The 8,210-nt window shown below is 46.4% G+C and overlaps 1 protein-coding gene across 3 annotated transcripts in view; it reads right to left on the bottom strand.

Moving 5' to 3' along the window:
* The window catches only part of pde4ba (phosphodiesterase 4B, cAMP-specific a), a 133,020-nt gene that overhangs the window by 33,938 nt on the left and 90,872 nt on the right, over positions 1–8,210 (bottom strand). For all 3 annotated transcript variants that reach the window (XM_079739509.1, XM_079739510.1, XM_079739511.1), the window contains one exon: positions 7,321–7,373. In XM_079739509.1, coding sequence (XP_079595635.1) covers positions 7,321–7,373 — 53 coding nt within the window. The remainder of the gene's footprint in view (positions 1–7,320; positions 7,374–8,210) is intronic.

Here is an 8,210-nt window from a genome sequence, read left to right as displayed (position 1 = left end):
CATCATCTCCATAGCAAATCAATACAGCCAATCTATTATCTCTTCTCCTGAGTGACGGTTCCCAGACATCCTAGTTCTCAGTCCCAAACGGCAGGTGCGTGCCAGAGGCATGTGAGGGCTGTTCTGCAGGACCAGTGTCAAGTCATACAATACAGGGGACAACAATGACATGAGGTGCTGGCCTGGGGCCTGTGACGCAGGTCGGGAGCGGCCCTTTGTCAGCCGGCCGCTCTGGGGGAAGTCATCTGTCCTCACAGAGAGATGGATGGACTGCTACTGGTAGACCTCATAGGAGGCACACCTGCAGGGGGCTTGTGTGTGTGTATGTGTGCTGGTGTGTGTCGCCCGACTGGCCTTTTTCCTCATTAGTGACACAAACATACTCAGCAAGGACTTCCTCTGTCAGCAGGTGTCTGTGTGAAACACACACACACACACACACACACACACACACACACACACACACACACACACACATACACACACACACACACACACACACACACACACACACACACACACACACACACACACACACACACACACACACACTGCACCTGCTAAGCTTTGTCTAATACGGTGGAACCAGAGAGAGGGCCATCCTGTTTTGTAAAGCACCTTAGGGTCTCTCGCTCTCTCTCTCTCTCTCTCTCACGTTCCTCCTATCGGCTCCACCTGGGGGGCCCTCATGCTCCTATTGACGTAGGTCTCTTTGTGCTGCAGGAAGATGAGGGAGGGGCACCCTACTAGAAGACTCTGTTCAACCTGGTCCGCTCGCTGAGATGACCTCATGCATGAGGTCTGACCCGCTATATACCCTGGGGCTGCAGCCTGCACCGCCTCACAACAGCGACACGCTGCATTCATTGTGTGAGGAGTTGTCCTCAACCTTTTGCAGCCCGTGACATCACCAGGTGTGTCATGGGCAGTTAAAGCCTCTGAACTTTGTACACCTCTTGTTTAATTAAGTCGTTGATTCACGTAGAAGACAATGTCGAATGTCTGCGGTCGCGTTTCTACGTTAACCATCGGACATTCGAATGACTTTCCTGGAAGACTAGTAGGGGTCACCTGGTGTGGAAGGGGCGAGCTACTTCTTTACACACAGGTTACACACTGCACTGAGCACACAACTGCACATGCTACTTCATAACACACCATTGCACGCAGCCCCCAACACATCTTGCTGTTCACGTTTCGCAAAAGGGTCAGGGTACTAACCAACAGGGCACCTGAACTCTATCCAGGCAGCTTGAGAAAGTTTTATAGTCAGGAAACATGAATAACTGTCCAACACACATAAAACATAATCACACAAGCCTGAGCAGCTATTACTCCTTGCTGACTTGCCTCACACCAACTTTAGGGTCTCTCTCTCTCTCTCTCTCTCTCTCTCTCTCTCGCTCTCTCTCTCTCCCTCTCTCTCGCTCTCTCCCTCTCTCTCTCTCTCTCTCTCTCTCTCTCTCTCTCTCTCTCTCTCTCTCTCTCTCTCTCTCTCTCTTTCTCTCCCCCTCCCTCTCCCTCCCTCTCTATGTATTTCTGAATGCCAGGTTTCTCAAACATCTCCTAGGTTCTGGACTGCACTGTTTTCATCTATTATAAAACACAAAACAAGGGTAATTGTTTGATCAAACCGAACGTGTGTTGGATAATGACGGCTACGTGAGCAAACGTTTGGCCTTGGCTGTCGGTGATGACGGCTGTTGGAGAGAGGTCAATGTGTCGCCGCTAACAAGCTGCTCTCTCCATGACCCCTCTGATCCGACAGTCAGGTCGGCCGGTCGGACCACTGCACCCCCACCACTCCTCTAACCCTAGCCATATCCTCGGCCAAGGCTGCTCCGATGATTAGCAGTGGCGGGTAGTAGTAAATCCGGGAAGAGAGGGGAAACACTAGAAGCCCAGGGACTGAAATAGAGGTTGCTAGTTGCTAGCTTCCTTGTTAGCTAGCAACACAGAAGGAAAAGGGAGTCAGGGACGGTGGGATTCCCGACACATGCAGCTAAGTATGGCTTAAGGGAAGGGAAAACAACATGGGTGGGTGGAAGGAGAGGTTCTGGGGGGGGGGGGGGGGGGGGAGACAGTGTAGGAAATAGAGGAAGAAAGAAGTTGTTTCCATAGCAACTGTGCACATTGGCCTTTTGAAGATGTGCAGACAAGTAGAGGGGGAGACACAGCCAGTTCAGACAGATAGCTTGCTACCTACTAAGGGATGCAAGAATGCTAGCCCTTCAGTGACACCCTCCTGATCTCCACGAGGCCGGCCACCCGCTTGACCTGCATCCTATGTTATGGGATCGATTGTTGATGTTGACATAACTGTTCTCCACTGTGTATGTCTGCGTCTGCATGTACTTGTATGAGTGTGAGTTGGTGTGCATGCGTGGGCGTGTGTGGGAATTGTGAGTGTGAGTGTGCGCGCGCATGTGTGTGTGATGGATGATGGTTCTGCGGATTGACATCACGTGTTAGTGTGCATGTGTTAGTGTGTGCATACATTACATAGACTCATGCAGCTAAACAGGATGACCCTTCAGCTTATTGACACACATCTGTGGCATAATGGGATTAGAGGATGTATGCATTAATAACAACACTGTGACAGGAAGCACGTACACCCGTACGTGGGACAAGGTAAACGTATTTTTCCTTAATAAAACGATTAAACCTGTGCTGCCGCTGATCAAACTTATCGTTGTTGTGATACAATGTATAAGCAAATAATTAACCCTCGATCCCCTCGTTCAGTGCTTAAGGCTCAGTTATGGCACCACGCAGACGCTTTAACGCAGTCATGAACCTGTTTTGCTTCTGTGTCGGGTTTTAGTCAGCAGACCAATCACAGCCCTTGCTGCTGAGTCACCTCAACACAAGGATACAATTTTTGGGAGGCGCACGTCAGGCCCTTGCGGTGGACTCAAGGAGGGTCCGCAAGGACATAATGGGTGCGTAAACCTCCTTGCGTTGTGTCGAGGACGTGGAATTTTAACTAATTCTTTAGTTACCAACACCTCTGGACACCCCTTCCTTACATGGCATACCTCTCACTTTGCCCTTCTCATTCGTCCTGCCCTCCTCCTCCCTCCTCCTCTTGTCCTGGTTGTCCTCTGTCACATTCCTGCACGCAGCGAGGCACTGTCTGGCACTCCTGATGGCTTGTTGTGTGAGCATCGTCCCCTATTAAATAACAATCAAGAGGACAGCCATGATGTACGCCAAATTGGCTAGCTGCCCCTGTGGCAGCTAGCATACAAGGCTAGGCTTCACCACGAGGCATCCTGTGCCTCCAAAATAAATGTAATCATGACGGTCCTTTTGTTTGTGAATTTATTTGGTGGTCTGTTTAATGAGCCAACAACCCTGAACATAATTGGGATTTATTATTTCCATGATTTTGCTTGACCCTCTTCAGAAATGAAAGCATATGGTAAGCATACTGTGAGCGTATAACGGCTTCTCCTACTTCTCCTGCTAAAAAAAACTTTGTGTTGTGTGGGAGAATATCGTGGACCAGGAGCCTGGCTCATGGTGGTCCCCTTAGGGACATACAGGGATGAAATTCGCTAGTGAGCCATCCAAAGAACTAGGCCTCAATCTATGATAATTTCTCCAGCAAAATTTTACCTTTCGCCATAACTTGAAATGATGTAACTTGTAGACCAAATGGTGTGCATGCGATATCAATATATATGGGCCTGAATCAGTGGGTAACCGAGGTGATCCGATGTTAAAATGGCTGAAAGTATGAATTAAATCAAACTATAACCAATTCCTAAAGTACCAAGAGGAATTAAAGAATGAACACTCAGACAAAGGAGAAGGAGGTCATCTATCAAGGTGAAGTCAAGGATTGTATTTATCATATTTCCTGAGACATGGCTTCCGGTATGCCGTTTGCACGATCACAGAACCTTCTGGCAGGCTAACAATCACTTTATTAATTAATAAATAAATAAAACATAGCGCCAGTTTAAATCCCACATGTCTGCTAGCTATGCTTTCCAAAGCCAGGGCCATAAATCTGTTTTTAACCGTTTTTTTCTTCTTGCTTTAATTAGTAAATGTGTGAAAATGGACCCAAAGCGGTTAACAAACACCCCCACGGTGGAGCTGAGGATGTCTTCCTGGCTGATAACGCTGGTGACAAGCTACCGAATATAGCAGAGCACTATCTTTATCTCTGTTTGAAAGATAGCATAAGATCTCACCGTAGACCCACTCACTGTGTCATTTCCACAGTGTGTTTCCACTTCCACTCAACACCATTTGTGTGTTTGTGTTTCTGGCTCAAAAGACACTAGATTCCAAACATGGACTCTAGTCAGCACCGTTGCAAGACACATGCTCCTCCATGGCATCTTTTGGGGGTGGAAATGTCATTGAACCTTAATGACCTGTTCCATACAAAATCACCTTTACAATGGACCTGGAGGAGCCAGACTGAGGGAGAGCATGCACACACACACACACACACACACACACACACACACACACACACACACAACCCGTGGTTCATATCAGTCTATTGAAACCACACAGTGAGAAGCTACATAAATGCTGACTTATGTTGACTTCTACTGTACATATAATTAAGTAATATGTGGCCTATTCTAGACCTTGTGAAATACTTGCAACTTTAATGTAAATACGGTATAATATTATTATAGGATTTGGGAAGGGTCAACAAGTTCACCTTGGTGTTTGTGTTGCCATGTGTGTGTGTGTGTGTGTGTGTGTGTGCGTGTGTGTGTGTGTGTGTGTGTGTGGGTGTGTGCGCGTGTGTGTGCGCTACTGCGGTATTAAATCATCATGTCACCATGAACGTGTTTGTGCAGTGTGGGGCACAGACAATAGTCCTTTGTTTGTCTGCATCCTATTTTACTCTATGGGCTGATATTGTTTCACTCACAAACATACACACAACAACACCAACACACACACAAGCGCATGTGCATGCACGTGCCCCGACAGACAGACACCCACACGTTGAGTTACGACAGTTAAGGACAGCAACACAGGAAGAGCCTGATCATCACTTCCTGCTCAACTGTTTCCTATGCTTCTCGCTCCTCTCCTCTGATGAGGACTTAAGACAAGATGTACTGGCATGCATGAGAGAGAGGGAGGGAGAGAGAGAGAGAGAGAGAGAGAGAGAGAGAGAGAGAGAGAGAGAGAGAGAGTGAGAGAGAGTAGAGAGAATACAGGGTATCTTCTCCAGGAGGGATGTAAGTGGTGTGAGTGAGTGACTGAATGAGTGAGTGAGTGAGTGAGTGAGTGAGTGAGTGAGTGAGTGAGTGAGTGAGTGAGTGAGTGAGTGAGTGACTGAGTGACTGAGTGACTGAGTGACTGAGTGAGTGAGTTTGTGTGTACAATAGTAATGCATAGGTAAATGGGATCCCATTAGGGAAAGGTGTTCAATTTAAATAGCTGTAGGGTTACTCGTGTCCACCGGTCCTATCAAGTCACAGTCACACAGATTCATTGCATTTCTTTTTTAAAGCTTTTATATACCATTTAACATTAAGATTTGAGTACCTCAGACAAGGAATAAGCAAACACTATTAATATTAAAGACAAAATAAATAAACATTTATTCATGTTAAATACACAGTGGGCTTTGATGTGAAAAATGCGGTTTGTGACCTTTGAATACTCAAAGTAGACAATAATGGTAAAAACAGAAATGACAGATACAATTAAAAACGCTAAATGACTAAATTGTGTGCTCATCATTCTTAGTCGGCTCATTCCAGCAGTCACACAATACGATCAAGCTTTGTCCTTGGGTAACCTGCCTTAAACGAATGACGTCATAGTGTCAGCTATGCAGGCACACACCTACACATAGGGGCGTACACACACACACACACATATACAGAAACACACACAAACATGCACACATGCGGAGCACCTCATAAATGCGGTCAGAAAGCAGGAAGATGAAACTGGGTCCATCTGCTTGAACAGGAAGTCAACAGAAGCCACATGCTGGCTCACTGACGTCAATCACAGCCACAGGAACACCGGCCCACAGCGCAAAGACACACACACACACACACACACACACACACACACACACACAAAAGCACACACAAGCACACATACACACACACACACACACACACACACACACACACACAAGCACATGTTCACCAACGATCACAAGAACACGTAGCTTGCGGTTTCCCGTTAAAACTGTGAAAATAAATGGGTAAATTGACATTGGCTGCATGTGCGCATATACTTTGTGTGTTATGTACTCGCACATGTGTAGCGGGGCCGACACATGTGTTGAAGCTAGCTCCATTCCCACAGCATTCGTTGTGATATACATACATTATTTCAAAAGTAATATACAAATGGGAGCAAGTGTTTGCGTGCACTCTCTTCTCAATGTGGGATATTGCCATGACGTGGATTTTGATGTGCTGTATGAAGAAAAATGAAATAAAGAATTACATCTCTCTTGACACCTTTCTAACATGATGCTTTATAGAAGGTTAAAAAGTTATAGAGATTCAATACTTCAGTATTGAATCCAGCTGTATCCAGCTACGTCAATCCAGCCGTATCCAGCTACGTCAATCCAACGTATCCAGCTACGTCAATCCAGCGTATCCAGCTACGTTAGTATCGACCCAGCTTCGAGGTATTTTTTGCTTAACTGTGCTGCGAAGATGGCTAGCTGTTGTTCAGTCTTTATTGGGGTTGGATCTGGAGACAAGGAGTCCATAATAAGACCCCCGGCCCACCCCCCCACCACCCTACCTCCAACCAGTCTGCTATTATCCTACATCCATCTATCCAAACCATCACACAGACACACAACAGCACACTAGCACACACACACACACACACACACATTAGCCAAATAAACGCACATATAATCCATGTTTTTTTGGTGTGTGTGTGTATGCGTGTGTGTGTGTGTGTATGCGTGTTTGTATGCGTGTGTGTGCGTGTATGTGTGTGTGCGTGTATGCGTGTGTGTGTGTGTGTGTGTGTGTGTGTGTGTGTGTGTGTGCGTGCGTGCGTGCGTGCGTGCGTGCGTGCGTGCGTGCGTGCGTGCGTGCGTGCGTGTGTGTGTGTGTGTGTGTGTGTGTGTGTGTGTGTGGACGGATGCCAGGGTGGCATTGTGCTAGCATTGCCATTGTGTTTGAGGAAGGTTGATGACGTTAATGGAGTGCACCACAAATGCAGAAGTAGATGCCACTTCTTTAACAACCTCAGAACCTCACAACACTATCAGGACACTGCGACGTCAAGACGTCTAGATCACTGCCGCGCTGGGCTGCAGGTGTGACCTGGTGCCACGCTTACCTGGCAAACACACTCTGGTGATGGGGGGCTGGGTGGTGGCGGCAGGAGATCTCCTAACACACAGAGAAGGAGAGGTTAGTTTGATTGAAAAAAATGATATTTACATTATCTTGATCCAGTGAGAAGTAAAAAAGAAAATGAACGAAGAGAAGACAACCCTGGATTGATAAATAAATGAGACTAATTATAATTAAAGAATAAGCAATAGTTTATATTGAAATAAACTGTTCAATTTGAATGAAAAAAGGAAAGCTCAGATAGAGAGACAGGGAGAGTGAGAGAAAGACAAAGAGAGAGAGATAAAGATGGAGAGGGAGATGGAGAGAGAGAGAGGAAGATAGAGGTAGAGTAATAAGATCAATGCTCTAAAAGTGTCTTCACATAATTCCTAATTTCACACATCTGTTTTTACAACAGATCTTAAACGGAATAGGTATGAGTGAAAGATAGAGCATGAGAATTATAGAGATAGAGCAAGAGACAGACAGAGAGAAACAGAGACAGAGAGAGAGACAGAGACACAGGGAGACAGGGACAGAGACAGAGATAGAGAGAGAAAGAGACAGAGAGACAGAGAGAGAGAACGAGAGAATGAGAGAGCGCGAGACCAAGAGGTTTAGAGGTGGAAAGTGAGAGGGGTTTCTGACGTGAGACACTGTAGTGGTGCTGAGATTGAGCACAACCTTTGTTGACGTTTTTTGATTCAACTAGCAGCAATTATGGGTCTGCCTGCACGTGCGCGTGTGTCTGTGTGTGTCTCAAGGCTGTCGAGGCAGAATCTAGGTCAGACTCAGAGAAAATCAGTATTCAACTGAAGCAATGCTCAATACAGTTATTGTGAGAAGAAGAGTGCCAAGCAACACAATACACACACACACACGGCACACGCA

The sequence above is a fragment of the Pollachius pollachius genome (genome assembly GCF_949987615.1).
Source record: "Pollachius pollachius genome assembly, chromosome: 7".
Lineage (NCBI taxonomy): Eukaryota > Metazoa > Chordata > Actinopteri > Gadiformes > Gadidae > Pollachius > Pollachius pollachius.
The sequence above is the reverse complement of the archived record's forward strand: the minus strand, read 5'-3'. Positions and strand labels throughout refer to the sequence as shown.